The sequence below is a fragment of the Piliocolobus tephrosceles genome, chromosome 19 (assembly GCF_002776525.5).
Source record: "Piliocolobus tephrosceles isolate RC106 chromosome 19, ASM277652v3, whole genome shotgun sequence".
NCBI classification, from domain to species: domain Eukaryota; kingdom Metazoa; phylum Chordata; class Mammalia; order Primates; family Cercopithecidae; genus Piliocolobus; species Piliocolobus tephrosceles.
Window position 1 is genome coordinate 39,870,389 of NC_045452.1, and position 19,501 is coordinate 39,889,889.

General features: G+C 38.6%; 1 protein-coding gene across 2 annotated transcripts in view; it reads left to right on the forward strand.

Annotated features, from left to right (window-relative positions):
- BRWD1 (bromodomain and WD repeat domain containing 1) overlaps positions 1–19,501 on the forward strand; it is a 124,338-nt gene that overhangs the window by 35,205 nt on the left and 69,632 nt on the right. For both annotated transcript variants that reach the window (XR_003309752.2, XM_023191687.2), the window contains exons 11-17: positions 596–696; positions 2,054–2,094; positions 3,776–3,874; positions 7,852–8,002; positions 8,245–8,379; positions 13,249–13,377; positions 13,545–13,770. Coding sequence is in view for 1 of the 2 variants with exons in the window: in XM_023191687.2 (XP_023047455.1) it covers positions 596–696; positions 2,054–2,094; positions 3,776–3,874; positions 7,852–8,002; positions 8,245–8,379; positions 13,249–13,377; positions 13,545–13,770 (882 nt within the window). In the remaining variant the exon portion in view is untranslated. The remainder of the gene's footprint in view (positions 1–595; positions 697–2,053; positions 2,095–3,775; positions 3,875–7,851; positions 8,003–8,244; positions 8,380–13,248; positions 13,378–13,544; positions 13,771–19,501) is intronic.

Below are 19,501 nucleotides of genomic sequence, written 5' to 3' on the forward strand. Positions count from 1 at the left end.
TGAGCCATCATCGCACTACTGCACTCTAGCCTGGGCGACAGACTGAGACCGTGTTCCCTGCCCCACCAGCTGGCTCACACCTGTAATCCCAACACTTTGGGAGGCTGAGGCGGGTGGATCACCTGAGGTCAGGAGTTTGAGACCATCCTGACCGACATGGTGAGACCCCATCTCTACTAAAAATACAAAAAATTAACTGGGCGTGTTGGCGTGTACCTGTGGTCCCAGCTACTTAGCAGGCTGAGGTGGTAGAATTACTTGAACCCGGGAGGTGGAGGTTTGTTGCAGTGAGCTGAGATAACACCGTTGAGCTCCAGCCTGGGCGACAGAGCAAGACTCTGTCTCAAAAAAAAAAAAAAAAAAAAAAAAAAGCAAGAGGAGATTTTGAATGTTTCCAGATTGATTGAATTAATTTTGTTTTTTAAAGCTACAAATACAGTTTTATAAGCTCTATATTGTGAGTTAGAAAATGCAACTGTTGAGATACACTTAGTTTTAGAGGAAATGAATTTTTTTTATATTTTAATATAGAAATTTGATTTGTTCAGGTATTTGTTATAAACTGGATGTTTACACTTTACCATTTTTATTTCAGGTGGTATGTTTTTAGCCACAGGTAGTACTGATCATGTAATCAGAATGTATTTTTTGGGTTTTGAAGCACCCGAAAAAATCGCAGAACTTGAAAGCCACACTGTAAGCATCCACGTTTTAAAATCCTTTAGATTGTTAATACTATTCCTCTTATTGCTAAGGGGCATTGCTATTGGCTCTACTTTCATTTTTAATTTTTTCTTCTATTGAACAAATGAACTATCATTTATAACTTTTTGATGGTATTGTTTTAAAATATTAAATCATAGTTGCATTTCTGAGATAAGTCATTGCTTGTGAATGTTATCTTTTAAATTTTTGAATTATATTTGACAGTTAAAATATTGTTAAGGAGATGTTTGTATATTTATAAAAATGAAAATGTCTAGGTACAATGTAGTTTTTGTTAAGTCTATTCTAATTTTAATTTAAGCATACAAGGAATTATATTGAAAGGGAGGTGTGTCATTGGCAACTCAGATTAGCTCTTGAGAGGCCTGATATTTTACAGTGGTTATTTTAGCTTTATGTTCAAAATCTTGATTATGACAGTTGATCTGGGTGGGTTAGTTTTAAGTGGGCCTATTTATCTAACCAAGCCCATGAAATAAGAATGTGGTTTTTTTTTTTTTTTTTTTTTTTTTTTTTTTTTGGGGGCGGAGTCTCGCTCTGTCGCCCGGACTGGAGTGCAGTGGCCGGATCTCAGCTCACTGCAAGCTCCGCCTCCCGGGTTTATGCCATTCTCCTGCCTCAGCCTCCGGAGTAGCTGGGACCACCTCGCCCGGCTAGTTTTTTTGTATTTTTAGTAGAGACGGGGTTCACCGTGTTAGCCAGGATGGTCTCGATCTCCTGACCTCGTGATCCGCCCGTCTCGGCCTCCCAAAGTGCTGGGATTACAGGCTTGAGCCACCTCGCCCGGCCAAGAATGTGGTTTTATCAATGTATAGTAAGATAGAAAACTGTCAGTGTTCTGAAGTACTGGTCAGGGTAAGGTCATCTTTTGTTTGAAGCTTTTGGGAGAAAGCCAGTCCACATCCAAAGGTTATTTGATAAATATAGATTTAAATAACTTAAAACAACAATTTTTGTGTATAATTGAAAATGCCTTGTTTTTAGCTACTTTAAAGCCAATATTTTGGGCACTTTACACACATTTCACTTCCATATAAGTAATTTTAAACAGTTATAATTATAAATAATGCTGTAAGTTTAGAAGCAAGGCTTTTTTTCCTGTTAGATGTGCTTTTCTTCGAAATGAAAGCTGTATTTTAGTAGTCTTGTTAGGTTTGTAGTTAGTCTTCACTTAAAATTATAAAACATGTTGAATGATGGGGCTAAGCAACACAGGTACATATTTTGCTTGTTAAAGCAAATAGGCTTCTAGCATAAAACTTCATTTTTTCAAATTTGCAAACCATGTAGATGATCATTTTTGTATTTGTCCTTTTCCCTCCTTTAGGATAAAGTAGATAGTATCCAATTTTGTAACAATGGTGATCGGTAAGTGTGTGTTTGTGTATGTGTGTGTGTGTTATTAGGCAAATTACAATGTGCTATGTATTAGTGTAGCTAACCTGTCATATTGTATATATTTTTTCCCTTTATATTATGATTTTTTATTTTGTTTTTTCGAGACAGAGTTTCAGTCTCGTTGCCCGGGCTGGAGTGCAATGGCATGATCTCAGCTCACCGCAACTTCTGCCGCCCAGGTTCAAGTTATTCTTCTGTTTCAGCCGCCTGAGTAGCTGGGATTACAGGTGCCCGCCACCATGCCTGGCTAACTTTGTATTTTTAGTAGAGACGGGGTTTCTCCATGTTGGTCAGGCTGGTCTTGAACTCCCGACTTCAGGTGATCCGCCCGCCTCGGCCTTCCAAAGTGCTGGGATTACAGGCGTGAGCCACCATGCTCAGCCATTATTTTTTATTTTTAGTTGACTAATAATTGTCTATGTTTATGGAGTAACTACACTGTGGTGTTTTAATGTATGTTTACATTGTGGGATGATTAAATCAAGCCAATAAACATCTCTGCCACTTCACATACTTAGCATTTTTCTGTAGTCAGAACATCTGAAATCTCAGAAATTTTGAAATGATACATAATTAGCTGGAGTCACTGTCACTTTGTATATTGCGGATATTTATTAGTAAATATATTAATTGAATGAAAAGTGTCTAGGGTAGGGGTTGGGGGAGAAACACATGAAATGTAAGTTTTTAGAATTGTAGTTTCTGCCAGCTTCTAGTGACCAAAAGTAGTTTTTCTTTGGCTGGATGTCTGATTTACTGAAAAAATAACGTGTAAGGATCATGAAATTTCTTGTTTGGGTAGTTAAAAAAACTTTTCTAAGAAACCACTGTGATTATGTCCTGCAAAGAAATTATTACTTAAATCGTATCCTCCTTCTTTGCCTCCATTGTGTGTCAGGTACCTTTGCTAAACTGTAATTGTTGAGAACTGAATTTGTTAATAGATTGATTTATTTTTACACAGTGTTCAACATGAATTAATCAATAAGGTGTTTAAAATGGAGCCATTGCTCTTATTTTCCTATTCTTCAAAACTTTCTTCTGTTTTTTTTTTCTTCTTGGCATTTTTTTTTTTTTTTTTAGACAGAGCCTAACTGTTGCCTTGGCTGGAGTACAGTGGCATGACCTCGGCTCACTGTGCTGCAACATCTGCCTCCTGGGTTCAAGCGATTCGCCTGCCTCAGCCTCCTGAGTAGCTGGGATTACAGGCACATGCCACCACGCCTGGCTAATTTTTGTATTTTTAGTAGAGATGGGGTTTCACCATGTTGGTCAGACTGGTCTCGAACTCCTGAGCTTGTGATCAACCCACCTTGGCCTCCCATAGTGCTGGGATTACAGACGTGAGCCACTGCGCCCGGCCTCTTCTCAGCATTCTTATACATTGTATTCTCAAAACTTAAATCTGTTTGAAAAGCTATTGATTGAGTTTGAGGTGTGTTTTAATTTCATAGGGCCAGGCAAATCATAGCAAACCAAATTTTTTTCCCATCCAGATATGCTCTAAATACCTGTCTTTTGAATTAACACCTGTGGATTGTCCTGTTGTCAGGACAGCTACATTACATTCTTTTTTTTGCATGTGATTTTAATTGTAGACGTTGTTGGAAAGTGTGTGTATATAGTAAGATCCTGTTTTGAATGTTTTAAGGTTCCTAAGTGGTAGCAGAGACGGAACAGCACGAATTTGGAGATTTGAGCAGTTAGAATGGAGGAGCATTTTATTGGATATGGCTACTAGAATCTCAGGGTAAGTTGAGATTGTTAGAAGTAGGTGCATCATAGGTGTTTGATCTATGTCTCTCTCTCTCTCTCTCTCTCTGTGTCTCTCAGTGGTTATTTTGTTGAGGAGATTATAGCTACCTTTTATTATGAAGAGCTGTGGTATAACCGAATAGCTGTCTACTGCATATTAGGTGAACCAGATACATCCAGATAAATTTATCCTTATATTGTGTAGCAAAGAATAACATGTACTTTTTCTCTTGCTCAAAGCATTGACCTCCTTCTTAGGTGTTGCATTTAAAAGCTTCCACAAGTAAAAAAGATAAAATTAACTCAAGTATATTAAGAGTGGAAATTGTACTTTTCTATGGATAGGATTTTTGAAAAATTTTAAAAGCAGCTTAGAGCCAAGGCTGGGAAATAGGATAAGCAAACGTGCTTTATTGTTAAGGTTAAAAAAAAATTGAGCTGCAGCCTGGGCGACAGAGTGAGACTCTGTCTAAAAATAAAAGTCAAATTGGTTTCCTAATTTTAACTTTGTACTTTTTCATACCAGTTTTTCTGAGAAATGTTTCCACATTTTGTCTTTTGGAAATCATGTCTGCTTTATTTCTGTTAAAAATTTTTTTTTTTCCTGAGACAGGGTCTCAGTGTGTCGCCCAGGCTGGAGCGCAGCGGTATGCTCGTGCCTCCCTTCAGCCTTGACATCCTGGCCTCAAGCAGTACCCCCTTCTCAGCCTTCCATGTAGTTGGGATTGTGAGCATGAGCCATCACGCCTGGCTAATTTTTATGTTTAATTTTTGTAGTGACTATTGTTCAGGCTGGTCTCAAACTGCTGGGCTCAAGTGATCCTCTCACCTCTGCCTCCCAATTGCTTTGTTTTTAATAACACAAATTGACTTATATTCTCTGCTGTAGCTCAAAGAATTGTATTGTGTTTTCAAGATAAATTTGATCTTCTTATTTTTGTGGAATTATCTGTGATGGAGAATGAAAAGTATATATACTGGAAATTTGATAACCCTTGTTCATAAATTAAAAAATCATATATAAAAATGTTACATCTCAGTATGAAAGTGAGTACTGTCAATCCTTGATTAGTTGAAATAATGGAATGGGGGTGAAGATAATTTAAAATCAGTTTTACCTATTATTGTTTTATTAAGCAGAATAGAAACATCAGTGTCAAAACTTGAATGAAAATTTTTAAATGAGACGGAAAACTTTTTAGTTTTCTTGCTGACACACTCCATCCATGAAGGGGATTTTTCTGTAATTTTCTTCATGAGAAAATATCTTCTCATTTTCTTACTTTCAAATCTTGAAAAACAAGAGTCTTTTGTATGTAGGAATTGATTGATCTGTTTATTTTTGTGTTCTAATATTGGCAAATCAACTTGATGAAATGCAACATAGCTGTTAGTAAATTCAAAGTTATTAATTTGTGGCTGGGCGTGGTGGCTCACGCCTGTAATCCCAGCACTTTGGGAGGCCGAGGCTGGCGGATCAGGAGATCGAGACCATCCTGGCTAACACGGTGAAACCCCGTCTCTACTAAAAATACAAAAAATTAACTGGGCGTGGTGGCAGGCGACTGTAGTCCCAGCTACTCAGGAGGCTGAGGCAGGAGAATAGCATGAATCCATGATGCAGAGCTTGCAGTGAGCTGAGATTGCGCCACTGCACTCCAGCCAGGGCGACAGAGTGAGACTCTTGCCTCAAAAACAAAAACAAAAATTAGCTGGAGATGGTGGCATGTGCCTGTAATCCCACATGGATTAGGAGGCTAAAGCAGGAGAATCACTTGAACCTAGGACACAGAGGTTGCAGTGAGCCCAGATGGAGCCACTGTACCCCAGCCTGGGTGACAGAGCTGGACTCCGCCTCAAAAAAAAAAAAAAAAAAAAACCAAAAAAACCTAAGTTATTAATTCGAAAGCCTTTTAGCTTAAAGTGAAGAATGGAGTCTTTGCCTTTATTCCATTTTACTTTTTTTTTTGTTTTGTTTTAGAGACAGAGTCTCGCTCTGTCGGCAGTGGCGCGATCTGGGCTCACTGCAAGCTCTGCCTCTTGGGTTCACTCCATTCTCCTGCCTCAGCTTCCCGAGTAGCTGGGACTCCAGGCGCCCGCCACACGCCGGGCTGATTTTTTTTGTATTTTTAGTAGAGACGGGATTTCACTACGTTAGCCAGGATGGTCTCAATCTCCTGACCTTGTGATCCACCCACCTTGACCTCCCAAAGTGCTGGGATTACAGGCGTAAGCCGCTGTGCCCGGCCTCCATTTTACTTCTTAATAATATTCTACCCTCAACACCAATCAATCTAGTTAGAATTATTCTCTCTTCTTTGTGTGTTTTCTTTTGTAGTTACATAGATAGCTGTTTTATAGCACTCATATTTTTATAGCTGTATTCTTTTCTTTTTTTGTTTTTTGTTTTTTGAGACGGAGTGACATGATTTCAGCTCATTGTAAGCTCCATCTCCCGGGATCAAGCGACTCTCTTGCCTCAGCTTCCCGAGTAGCTGGGATTACAGGCACCCGTCACTACGCCCAGCTAATTTTTGTATTTTTTGTAGAGGCATGATTTCACCCTGTTGACCAGGTTGGTCTGGAACTGCTGACCTCAAGTGATCTGCCCACCTTGGCTTCTCAGAAATGCTGGGATTACAGGTGTGAGCCACGGTGCCCAGCCTTTGTTAAGATGCTTGTAATTTTTTTTTTTTTTTTTTTTTTTGCGCGACAGAGCCTTGCTTTGTCACCCAGGCTGGAGTGCAGTGGTGTAATCTTGGCTCACTGTAAGCTTCGCCTCCTGGGTTCATACCATCCTCCCGCCTCAGCCTCCCTAGTAGTTGGGACTACAGGCGTCCACCACCACGCCTGGCTAGTTTTGTTTTTGTTTTTTGTTTTTGTATTTTTAGTAGAGACAGGGTTTCACCGTGTCAGCCAGGATGGTCTCGATCTCCTGACCTCATTACCCGCCTGCTTCGGCCTCTCAAAATGCTGAGATTACAGGTGTGAGTCACCGTGCCTGGCTGATGCTTGTAATTACTTAAAACGTATTCTATTATTTCAGTACCATTAGGCCTTCCCTACCTCACTATTGACTGCTATAATACAGAGACCCTTTGCATGTAACTTTTTTTTTGAGACGTAGTCTTCGTCTGTCACCCAGGCTGGGTGCAATGGTGTGGTCTTGGATCACTGCAGACTCTGCCTCCCAGGTTCAAATGATTCTCCTGCCTCAGCCTTCTGAGTAACTGGGAATACAAGTGTGTGCTACCGCACCCGGCTAATTTTTGTATTTTTAGTAGAGATGGGATTTCACCATGTTGGCCAGGCTGATCTCAAACTGCTGACCTCGTGATCTGGCTGCCTTGGTCTCCCAAGATGCTGGGATTACAGTCGTGAGCCACTGCTCCTGGCCCTCCATAACTTACAAAGGATGAAAAACATTCCAGGCATGTGTATCCAAGACCATTCTTGCCAAGGGGCCTATAGGAGTAGACTGTAGGAAAATTGTATAAAGAGATGAGAATAGTCCCATTTGCAGTTCAGATTGAATGTCTGTGTGTCAGTTATTTTTCTAAACATTGGGAATATGAATATGAGTTAACTTACTTTTGGGTTCCTAAAATTTTTTTGTCTTCTATGGAGAGAAACAGTTGAAAGTAAGTGTTAGCAATAGATTTGTGTTCAGAGGAAGGAAATAATAGGAAAGAAATAGGGGGAAAAAGCATTGCTTTCATAAGCAGTAATGGTGTCCTAAAATCTGCCCTTATACAGTCTCTGTACTGTTTCTAAATTATCCCTTCCTTCTTCAGGTTTTGCCCTAAACTGTTTGTAGAAAATCTGTTCTGAGTCAGTTGTGATGAACTCACTGTAGGGTTGACGAGATAGGCACATGGGTTGGATTTCTTTATTTTTGTATTGATGAAGGATTGTATACATTGTATAGCCGACTGTCTAAATAAGTTTACGTGTTGTGTATTTTTTTGTTAGGGATTTATCTTCGGAAGAGGAAAGGTTTATGAAACCTAAAGTAACAATGATAGCTTGGAATCAGAATGATAGCATTGTTGTCACAGCTGTGAATGATCATATCCTCAAAGTGTGGAATTCTTACACTGGACAACTGCTTCATAACTTACTGGTAGGTAGTTTCTGGTACAGTGTAACAAATGAGATTTTTTGAACTATGATTTTAATTTTGAAGCTATAAAAGTAATATACGGAACAAGTTTCTTTCATGTAAACTATGAAATGATTAGAAATTTTTATAATTATAAATTATTGTCTAATACATTTTTAAAAGTATATGCTGTAACAGTATGTATTTTTAAATTTTTAATTTGTAACTTGTAAACCCTCCTTAATATGATGATTTTGTTAAAGGGACATGCTGATGAAGTATTTGTTCTGGAGACGCATCCCTTTGATTCCAGAATTATGTTATCTGCAGGACACGATGGCAGCATATTTATATGGGATATTACAAAAGGTACCAAGATGAAACATTATTTTAATATGGTAAGTGAAGTGATATGTACCTTGATACATGCTTGAATTTGTTTAGAGTGTTTGGGTTACAAGGCTTAGCCAGAAATTGATCTGCTTGTTTTGGCAGTTTGTTTTTACAAATCAGCATATTCAAAGCCTACTAAATATTTGACAGTTACATGTATATACATACCTACGTGAAATTTTCTGTATGACTGATTTATATGAGGGAGACATTTTTAAGTTACCTGTTTAACATTTTGTGTGCCTGTGTGTTTAAATTGGTAAAATTATGGCAATTATAAAAACTTTTTCACTACTTGAATTTATTGAAATATTTGATAAATAGAAATATAAAAATGGTAACAAAATAATAAAATGACATTATTAATATTCAATATTAACCAAATATTACAGTATTTGATTACTGGAGTTTTAGTAACCTTGGGCTGAGTGTGGTGACTCTGAACTTCCAGAACTTTGGGAGGCTGAGGCAGGAGGATTGCTTGAGCCCAGGAGTTCAACACCAGCCTGGGCAATGTAGTGAGACACTCTCTTAAAAAAGAAAACTCCCAAGATGGTTGATCTAGAAATAAAACATTATTAGATTTTCCTAGCCTTTTTCTTTTTGCACAGGTATATTCTTGAAAAAAAAAAAAATAGAAAAAAATTTTGCATATGTGTATTCTAGAACCAAATGAGGATACTACTGTATCTTTTGAGAACTTCTTCACATAATCATAATTATAGTTACTAATCAGCAAATTTAACATTTATAAAACAGCATTATCTAGTTAGGTCTATATTCAAATTTTTTTCTGTTGTCTCAGTAATATCTTTTTAGATACATTTTGCTCCGTGGACCAGAATCCAGTTCAAGCTCATGCATTGTGTTTAATTGGTTATATCTTTTTAGTTTTCTTTTTTCTTTTCTTTTCTATTTTTTTTCTTTTTGAGACAGAGTCTCGCTCTGTCGCCCAGGCTGGAGTGCAGTGGCACGATCTTGGCTCACAGCAAGCTCTGCCTCCCGGATTCATGCCATTCTCCTGCCTTAGCCTCCCAAGTAGCTGGAACTATAGGCACCCACCACCACGCCCGGCTAATTTTTTTGTATTTTTTAGTAGAGACGGGGTTTCAGTATGTTAGCCAGGATGCTCTCCATCTCCTGACCTCTTGATCTGCCCGCCTCGGCCTTCCAAAGTGCTGGGATTACAGGCGTGAGCCACTGTGCCCAGCCTTCAGTTTTCTTTAGTTATCATCAGGCCCCTCTCAGCCTTTTTTGTTTTTCCTCTTTATTGGCCTTTAACTTTTGTTGAATATTAGCAAGTATTGTTACAGAGCGTCCTCAGTTTTGTCTGGTATTTTTTCATGATTAGATTGTTACAGTTTTTTAAATGAAGTAAAACATAAATGATACTGTGTCCTTCATGAATCATATTAGGAGGCACATGGTATTTATTTGTCCCCTTATTATGGTGATAATTTTTTGTTTTTGTTTTTGAGATGGAGTTCTGCTCTGTTGCCCAGGCTGGAGTGCAATGGTGTGATCTGGGCTCACTGCAACCTCCACTTCCTGGGTTCAAGCGATTCTCCTGCCTCAGCCTCCTGAGTAGCTGGGATTACAGGCACCTGCCACCACACGCAGCTAATTTTTTGTATTTTTAGTAGAGACGGGGTTTCACCTTGTTGGCCAGGTTGGTCTTGAACTCCTGACTTCAGGTGATCACCTGCCTCGGCCTCCCAGTATAATTATTGAACTAATTTTTTTACTAGCTCTTTTGAGACTAATCTAAATAACCTGTTTCTTATTAAATTTTTACCCACAAATATTGGATCCATTGAAGATTTTCCAATGGCATAATTCCTTCCTTATGTATTAGTTGGCATCTTTGCATACAGTGGTATTTTTTTTTCCTCCTCCAACTTTTAAGTTCAGGGGCTACCTGCTATGTGCAGGATGTGCAGGTTGGTTACGTGGGTAAATGTGCTTGCACATAGTTTTGTAATCTTATTTCATGTAAAAATCTTTTTTTGAAATTTTTATTTTTAAAGAATTTACGGATGTATTTTTGAGTATAAATTCATCCTGTCTCAGAAGAAAGTTAACTTTTATACAATTTCTATTGTTGAGTACTTAAGTGGTTTCTAAAATATGTGTGGCACTTTGAATAGCCTTGTACATGATTATTTCCCTGAGATAAATTCTGAAGGAATTATTGTGTAAAAGGGTGTTAGCATTTTTAAGGCTTTATATGTGTGAGACATTTTGTGAGTTTACTCTTCAGCTTATACTGAGTTACAATTCAAAGTGTACTTTTTTTTTTTTTTTGAGACAGAGTCTTGCTCTGTCACCCAGGCTGGAGTGCAGTGGCATGATCTCAGCTTACTACAGGCTCCGCCTCCCAGGTTCACGCCATTCTCCTGCCTCAGCTTCCCGAGTAGCTGGGATTACAGGTGCCTGCCACCACGCCCGGCTCATTTTGTTTTTGTATTTTCAGTAGACATGGGATTTCACCGTGTTAGTCAGGATGGTCTCAATCTCCGGATCTTGTGATTGCCTGCCTTGGCCTTCCAAAGTGCTGGGATGACAGGCGTGAGCCACTGTGCCCGGCCTGTGTAATGTATTTTAGATGCAGTGTAGTAGCATCCTATTGATGAATTCTTAGACCTTTGAGTCTCAGGTTCTTAGACCTTTGATTAAATGCATTCTAAAACATTTCAAATAGTGTGACCAAAGTACAAATACATGATTAGGCATCTCTGAAAGCTGTGTTTCTGTGTGTTCAAATTATTGGGAAAAGAACTAAGCATTCTCGGACAATTTTTCTATCGTTTTAAAATCCATAGGATAACATCCATTACCTTAACTATCCTTTGAAACTCAGAACTAATATTACATCCTGAATTTAACTCCTCAAAACAAAAACTACATTAATTTAGGCTTTAAGCAGAATATTAGCAGAAAAATTCTATGCCAAAGAATAATCTGAGAAAACATTTCACGTGGGCAACAATGATCTTTCCAATTGCATAGCGAAAACTGGCCTTGTTTACTGACATTTCCTTACTGCTCAGCTGAGAGGCTCATAATTCCTAATTCTAGATAAACTAAATAGAGTTGTCAGTTACTAATAGCAACAATATTTCATGAATACATAATAAACTTTAATGTGACATTTTTCTCCAGACACAGTCGCAGGTTGCATTTTGTCAGGAATCATTGTATAGGATGCTTCAAATTACAAGTGAATCCCCGTTTTCCTTGCTCTGCTTAGATAGGTTTGCCCACTTGAGAAAACTTTCATCTCGGCAAGTATTCTTTTGGTGCAGTTAAGTCCACGTGTACGACGGGAAGAGTTGCTGCCACCATCTTCAGCTTGCCAGCTTTGAGATTTTGCCACTCCCTCTCCATGCGTCCTCTAAGCAGACGCATAGTTAAACCAGCGTCTGCTTTAACTATGACTGATGGTCCCAGGCCAGGGATGCAAAGTGGTACACAGGTGCAGGTTGTGCTGTGGCACAGGTGGCTCCTAGAAGGACCATGGGGATGAATCCGTGTTCCTATGTTTTAATGATCAGTTGGAGGAAAAAAATTTATATATATACAAACACAATTTTTTTCCTTTTTATGTTAAGAGAATATGAATTAATATGCACATCTTACTCAGCAATCCTCTGAATATCCGAGTAACTTTATTTTTTCCATGTTCAATAATTGGCAACCATTCATGTGCAGCAATAGTGAGGTATCACTATTCAAGCACTGACTTATTTGGGTGTGGACGTGAGTTTGTTCTGGCACTTACTGCGTAGATGTCTCATTTTTCCAACACTGAACACACAACGTTTAGTTACTGGAAAGTTAAAGGTGCATACAACAAATATGTATAGCTCTACCCTGCAGAGTTAAACAAATAACTAACAACTATAAATTGATGATATTAAACTAATAGACTTTACAGTTTGAAAGGAAGAATAAAACAGTATAAAAATAATCTATTTAAGGTTACACTCACGATAGATTTAGAGCATCCTTTCTGAAATCTCTGGTAGTTTGAAGTTCAGGTAATTGTGACTGTGAACTTTTCCATATATGTGCTTGAGATCTGGCAGCACTGCCAGATTTTGCATGGTGCTTAGTCATCTTAGTGAGTTGAAGTGGACCCCTCCTTAAAATCTAGGGAAGTGTTCATTTTAGTTCACGAATACCAAATTTTGTTAATCTTCATTCATTTATCTTGTAGCTTATTATCCTTTTATTATATATGAAGACAAAAATTTATGAAATTATTTATAAGAAGTAAAAGAAGCCTTCACTTTGGATTGGGTTGTTAGCTTTCATTTGAGCACTTGGAGAACTAATGCTTAGAAGAACTTTAAAGACCTTTTTCTAGGCTAGTTATATCTAAAATGAATTTTATTTTTTGGGACTAGCGATTGGTGTATATGCTTAATGAAACATTTGTTTTTATTTTTGTTTTACAGAGTCTTACTCCGTCACCCAGGCTGGAGTACAGTGGAGTACAGTGGTGCAGTCTTGGCTCACTGCAACCCCTACTTCCTGGGTTCAAACAATTCTCGTGTCTCAGCCTCCCGAGTAGCTGGGACTACAGATGCACACACCATGCCTGGCTAATTTTTTGTATTTTTAGTAGAGACAGGGTTTCACCATGTTGCCAAGCGTGGTTTCGAACTCCTGTGCTCAGGCAGTCTACCTGCTTCCACCTCATAAAGTGCTGGGATTACAGGTGTGAGGCACCATGCCAGGCCGAAACATTTGTTTGTAAATTTTTTTTTCAGAAGGGTTATATTGTCACAGGTTATCCACATTAAACAAGTTTACATAGCAAATCACTTGTATAGAATTGGTCCTAACTTTTTCCTCTTTGTGGTTCCTAGATTGAAGGACAGGGACATGGAGCTGTGTTTGACTGTAAGTTTTCACAGGATGGACAGCATTTTGCCTGTACAGATTCTCATGGGCATCTTCTGATATTTGGTTTTGGATGCAGCAAACCATATGAAAAGGTCATTTTTAATACTTTGTTGTCGCATGCAAGTAGTAGTTATGAGCTGACAGTTTAGCTGACTGATGTGATTTCCTTGTTTTTCTAGTTTTAATTAACTGTTTAATACTTCTTTCCTTTAATATGTATGAACCTTAAAATGCCATCCTGTGAACTTCGTTTTTCTAGATTCCTGATCAGATGTTCTTCCATACTGACTATCGACCACTTATTAGAGATTCTAATAATTATGTCTTAGATGAGCAAACTCAGCAGGCTCCTCATCTTATGCCTCCACCATTCTTGGTAGATGTAGATGGAAATCCTCATCCAACCAAGTATCAGAGATTAGTACCAGGCCGAGAAAATTCCGCAGATGAACATTTGATTCCACAGCTGGGCTATGTGGCAACAAGTAAGTGCAGTCTTTTTTTTTTTTTTTTTTTTTAAAGTTGTACGTGAATATCTTAAAGTATAATATAAAGAATTTCCTTCCCTTTAGATCCCCTAGTTATTAATATTTTGCAATATTTGTTTTATCTTTTTTTTAATCTGTATATTGTTTTGAACCATTTAACTTCTGGACCTCATGCACCATTTACCTCTAAATAAGAACGACATTCTCTTACATAACCATAGACACTTATGACAATTAGGACATTTTACATTCAAATAATAATATTATCAAATCTATAGTGTATAACCAAAAATTTCTAGTTATTCTAATAATGTCTGTTTATGGCTTTTAAAATTCTCCCAATTTGGGACCACATATGAAATATGAAATTTAGTTGTCATAGTTCCTTCATTTCCTTTAATCTGTAGCAGGTTGTCAGTTTTTGACTTCCATGATATTGATGTATTTGAAGATTATAGGTCAGGAATTTTGTAGAAGGCCTCAATCTGGGTTTGTCTACTTCCTCTTGATTAGGTTCCACTTACGCATTTTTGACAGAATACAACATAAATGATGTTCTAGTCTTTTTTTTTTTTTTTTTTTTTTTGAGACGGAGTCTCGCTCTGTCACCCAGGCTGGAGTGCAGTGGCCGGATCTCAGCTCACTGCAAGCCCCACCTCCCAGGTTTACGCCATTCTCCTGCCTCAGCCTCCCAAGTAACTGGGACTACAGGCGCCCGCCACCTCACCCAGCTAGTTTTTGTATTTTTTTTTAGTAGAGACGGGGTTTCACCGTGTTAGCCAGGATGGTCTCGATCTCCTGACCTCATGATCCGCCCGTCTCGGCCTCCCAAAGTGCTGGGATTACAGGCTTGAGCCACCGCGCCCGGCCTGATGTTCTAGTCTTAATAGAGCATCCTGTCAGGATGCTTATGATTGTGGTTTGTCTAATTACTGTTAATGTTGTTTTTGAACCCTTGGTTAATGTGGTGTTTGCCAAGTTTCTTCAGTATAAACTTAATATTTTTCTCTTTGTAATTAATGGTAATTTGTGGGGAGGTATGTCAATAACCTGTTCATTGTCAAACTTTACCCTCAAGTTTTAGGACCCATTGATGAGTTTTGCCTGAATAAGTTGTTACTGTGAATACTGCAAAGTGGTTATTTTCTAACTTTATCGTTGTTCTGTCATTGCGCCATGTATCATTGCATATGACTGTCTATTGCTCACCCCTTTATTTATTGATGAGGCTCATTACATTTTAGTATGGGCTTCTAGGTGTGATTAGTGGGTTATATTATTCACATAATCCTTAGGTTTGACTCTCAGAGCCTTTTGAAACTGTCCTTTCCCAAGTCCCTTATACTTTTTCAGTCACTTCTTTCCTTTTCTGGATGTAGGGTGTTCCAGGTTTGTCTTGTACTTTTCTCTGTCATAGCCAAGTGCAAAGTTCTTTTTTGTGTTAATAGCAGGGCAGCGTTTCTCTACAGATATTAAAGAAAAAAAGCTGTTTGTGTTTTTGGATGAGGATTTATTGAAACTAAATCATCAGCTATATATAAAGTTAAAACCTAATGTAGATTACTATATGCTGGCTATTTCAAATGTTATTTTTTATTACTTTTATTGAAGTGTACTTTATATACAAAATTCACCAATCTTAAGTGTACAATTCAAGTGTGTGTGTATGTGTTTATTTTTTGAGGCAGGGTCTTACTCGTTTGCCCAGGCTGGAGTGCAGTGATGCGATCTTGGTTAACTGCAGCCTCCGGCCTCCCAGGGTCAAGTGATCCTCCTACCTCAGCCTCCTGAGTAGCTGGGACTGTAGGCGTGTGCCAACACATCTGGCTAATTTTTGTATTTTTAGTAGAGACGGGGTTTTGCCATGTTTCCTAGGCTGTCAAATATGTTTTGACAGATGTTAAATAATCAAGTAACCACCACCACAATCAAGATATAAAACATTTATACCGCCCCCAAAAGTCCCCAGGACCTGTTTGGAGTCAGTCGTATCCTTTCTCTCAGTCCCTTGTAAACAGTGTTATATTTTCTGTCACTTTAATTTTGTCCTTTAAGAGGGTTTTATATACAAAGTGTAATCTTTTTTTTTTTTTTTTTTTTTTTTTTGGAGACAGAGTGTTGTTCTGTTGGCAGGCTGGAGTGCAGTTGCATGATCTTGGCTCACTGCAACCTCCGCCTCCTGGGTTCAAGTGGTTCTCCTGCTTCAGCCTCCTGAGTAGCTGGGACTATAGGCGTGTGCCACCACACCCAACTAATTTTTGTATTTTTAGTAGAGGTGGGGTTTCACCATGTTGACCAGGATGGTCTTGATCTCTTGACCTCATGATCTGCCTGCCTCAGCCTCCCAAAGTGCTAGGATTACAGGCGTGAGCCACCGTGCTTGGCCACAAAGTGTAATCTTTTGTGTCTGGCTTCTTTGAGTTAGTATGGTGCTTTTGAGATTCCTTAGTGTTGTTGCATGTATCAGTAGTTTGTTCCTGTTTATTCATTGGGGCAGATAGTGCCTCATGAAATAGATGGGTATATCATCATTTGTTTTTGCATTCACTGATGGTTAAAGGTTTGTTTCCAGTTTGGGGCTATCATCCACATTGAAGCATCCAACTGTCACATGGAATTTGTCATTTCTCTCTTCAGTTTATTCAGTTCTTACTTTATATATTTTAAAGCTCATTCATTAGGTGCATACACATTTTGGATTGCTTGTCTTCTGGATGAAATAATTCTTTTCTCATGAAATGTTTCTCTGTATTTCTGAAAATATTTTTTGTTTTGAAGAGTCTTGTTTCATATTAATGTAGCCAATTCAACTTCTTTTGGATCAGTATTGTCATGGTATATCTTTTGTCAGTTCTTCCAGCTGATCTGTGTCTTTATATATCAAATTTGATAACTTGTCTTTTAATTGGGATTTAAGTATTAAGTGCTCTATTAAGTGTAGAGTGTGTACACTTAAATGTTCATATAGTATGGGTTCGAACATAGAGTATTCCTATTTATTTCCTCTATATTCTTTTCGTTCTTTGTGCCTTCTTCCTTTTTCTTTTTTTCTTCTTCTTTGGGATTGGTGATTTTTTTTTGTGTTCCACATGACCTCCACTAGTTTCTTATTAGCAATACCTGTTAATTTGTATGTAATGATTGCTTTAGGGCAGAAATTGTCAGTGTGTGGTTTGCAGACCCATAGGTGTATCTGCAACCTTTTATGGAGTCTGCAAGGTCACAGCCGTCTTCATAACAATACTGAGATATTTATTTTTTTATAGTGTTGACATTTGTACTGATGGATCACAGGTGGGTAGAAATAAACTTCTGGCAGTGTAGCACAAATCTTGGTTGTGGCACCAAAATAGTAGGAGTTATTATATCCTTTACTGCTCTGCATTTGAATACATGTCTTTTTAATATTCTAGATATTAAAACTGGAAGTGTGCATAAAGCACTTCTGCTGTGTATTCTGGCTCCTGGGAACTTGAACTATTTTTTGCCCTGTGGGAGTTCTGCAAATTTTTTGCGCAACTGCTTTTTTATGTTTTCCCCTCAATAGTGGAGTTCTACCCCATGCGTACACATATCAGTATTTAATTAAAAAAATTTTTTTGCTTTGAGACAGAGTCTTGCTCTGTTGTCCAGGCTGAAGTTTATTGGTGTGATCTTGGCTTATCTTGGGTTCAAGCAGTTTCCCTGCCTCAGCTTCCCAAGTAGCTGGGACTGCAGGTGTGTACCACCACACCAGGCTAATTTTTGTATTTTTAGTAGAGATGAGGTTTTACCATGCTGACCAGTCTGGTCTTGAACTCCTGATCTCAGGTAATCCGCCCGCCTCAGCCTCCCAAAGTGCAGGGATTACAGGCATGAGCCACCATGCCCGGCCACGTATCAGTATTTAGTCAAATAATTGATGGGACCTCACTACAGATCTCTGGAGCTTTGTGTGCAATTCACTCTCCTCTGATATTCAGTCCTGCGTATTTTAACTTTCCTCTTCCAGCAAACTCTCATCTCTGTCTCCTCAACTCAGTTAGATCTGTGGATGCTGTTTGGGTTCTCTCTTGTTCTGTAACTTGGAGACTACCTCCAGACAGTAATCTGGAGCAATCAAAGGGTTTGTCTCCATTGTTCCCCTTCTCTCAGGGATCACAGTCTTGTGCTGCCTGTTGTGCAATGTCTGAAAGCTTTTGTTTTATGTATATTTTTTCCAGCATCGTAGTTGTTTATGGCAGAAGGCCACTTCCTCTGTCAGTTAAGCTTTCATGGGTAGAACCCTCTTTCAATATTTCAGTATCGATTGTATTATTCCATAGAGACAGTTAACATTGTGATATTTGAGAAGTTAACAGTTACGTGTTCTGTGCTATGAAAGAAAAGTTAAGCTGAGTGCAGTGGCTCACGCCTATAATCTTAGCACTTTGGGAGGCTGAGGCAGGCAGATTGCTTGAGCTCAGGAGTTTGAAACCAGCCTGGGCAATATAGCAAGACCTTGTCTCTACCAAAAAGGAAAAAAAAGAAAAGCTATATAGACTTAGGTTATTCTGGTTTATGACGATTAGAAATCTTCTTTGCTGTTTTCCCTTTAGTATCATGTTGTCATCTTAGAAATTTTGTGTTATAAGCAATTCTAATTAAAGTCTTCTTATCTTTTTAGATTAAGGCTCTATGTACTGCCTTTTCAACTCATTTTTTGAGAGTGATAAAAAGTTACTGATTTTTAAAGACAAAGTTAATGTGAGATATGACATTTAGCTCTTTTAAGTCCTTGATGGGTTTCCATAATAAAACAAAGACATTATCAGTAATATGCAAGGGAGTCTTAGTTAGCAGAATGGAAATGTGTCCCCCCTTGCCCATCCCGTAATACTATATGAGGTTTTGCAGTTTCTCTGTATGTTTTTATGGTGGCAAGTTATATTTTTGCATTCCTTTTGATTATTACCGTATTAATCTCCTTTATTTTTTATTTTAATTAATTAATTAATTTATCTAGCTATTTATTTATTTATTTATTTGAGACGCAGTTTGACTCTGTTACCCAGGCTGGAGTGCAGTGGCATGATCTTGGCTCACTGCAACCTTTGCCTCCTGGGTTCGGGCAGTTCTCTAGACTCAGCCTCCGGAGTAGCTGTGATTAACAGGTGTGCGCCACCAGGCCTGGCTAATTTTTTTTGTATTTTCAGTAGAGACTGATCTTGAACTCTTGACCTCAGGTGATCCACCTGCCTTGGCTTCCAAAAGTGCTGGGATTACAGGTGTGAGCCACCACTCCCCGGCTGTAATCCCAGCACTTAGGGAGATCGAGGTGGGTGGATCACGAGGTCAGGAGATCGAGACCATCCTGGCTAACATGGTGAAGCCCTATCTCTACTAAAAAAAAAAAAAAAAATACAAAAAATTAGCCAGACATGGTGGCACCCGCCTGTAGTCCCAGCTAGTCGGGAGGCTGAGGCAGGAGAATGGCCTGAACCTGGGAAGCGGAGCTTGCAGTAAGCTGAAATGGCGCCACTGCATTCCAGCCTGGGCAAAAAGAGTGAAACTCCATCTCAAAAAAATTCTGTACTTGAAGTAAGAATTGATGGGTACTAACTATGCTAAAAACATACCTAAGAAAGTAATTTGAGATTAGTGGGAGAGGCTTATGTAATTACCACCATCAATTTCACTGTTCTCCGAGGACTCTTGGGGCAGGGGGAGAGCTATGTTGAAGGCTTAAAAAAGGTCTTACCTCCCTTAT